Here is a 781-nt window from a genome sequence, read left to right on the forward strand (position 1 = left end):
TGAAACCCGTACATGGCCATGAACGGACTGCACTGGATCGCCGCGTGCACCGTGTTGTTGTACGTGAACTCGCACAACCAAAGGAGTCTTGCCCAGTCCTCGGCTTCACTGACGTACGCTCGCAGGTATGACTCCAGCGCTTGATTCACCCGTTCCACAAGACCGTTTCCTTGTGGATGATACGCGCTAGAGTAGGAGAGGTCGATGTCCATCGCCTTCCATAGCTTCTTCCAGAACTTTGCAATGAACTGAGGTCCGTGATCAGACAAGACACGAACCGGAACGCCGTGCAGCTTCACGACATTTTCCAGGAACAACTGAGCCGATTCCTCCGCCGTGACAGACTTTGTCGTCGGAATGAAATGTGCAACTCGAGTCAGTCGATCGATGCAGACCATGACTGCGTTAAACCCTTGAGAATCTGGTAATCCGGTCACAAAGTCGATGGACCAGTCGCCGAAAGGCTTGTCTGCGGCCTCAATCGGAGTCAAGAGACCGTATGGTGCGTGCCTCGCATGCTTCACCATCTGGCAAACTGGGCAAGTGTGCACGTACTGCTCCACGTACTTTCTCATTCCAGGCCAGACAAAGTCGCGTTGAACTAACTCGAGCGTCTTTCGGTTCCCGCAGTGACCTGCTGTCGCTGCGTCATGGCGGTATCGCAGGATCTGTGGACGTAAATGTTCTGGAACGAACACTCGGTCGTCGCGCTTGATGAGGCCGTCGTGAAGTTGGTATCGTTTGAGGATAGAAGCTCTACTCCGAACTCGCCCAGCATCTC

General features: G+C 54.0%; 1 protein-coding gene across 1 annotated transcript in view; it reads right to left on the reverse strand.

Moving 5' to 3' along the window:
- CAOG_09214 (hypothetical protein) overlaps positions 1 to 781 on the reverse strand; it is a gene marked incomplete at both ends in the record, with an annotated part of 2,110 nt that continues 1,329 nt past the window's right edge. The window contains one exon of the mRNA XM_011272626.1: positions 1 to 759. Coding sequence (XP_011270928.1) covers positions 1 to 759 — 759 coding nt within the window. The remainder of the gene's footprint in view (positions 760 to 781) is intronic.

The sequence above is a fragment of the Capsaspora owczarzaki genome (genome assembly GCF_000151315.2).
Source record: "Capsaspora owczarzaki ATCC 30864 unplaced genomic scaffold supercont2.27, whole genome shotgun sequence".
Taxonomy (NCBI): Eukaryota; class Filasterea; order Ministeriida; family Capsasporidae; genus Capsaspora; species Capsaspora owczarzaki.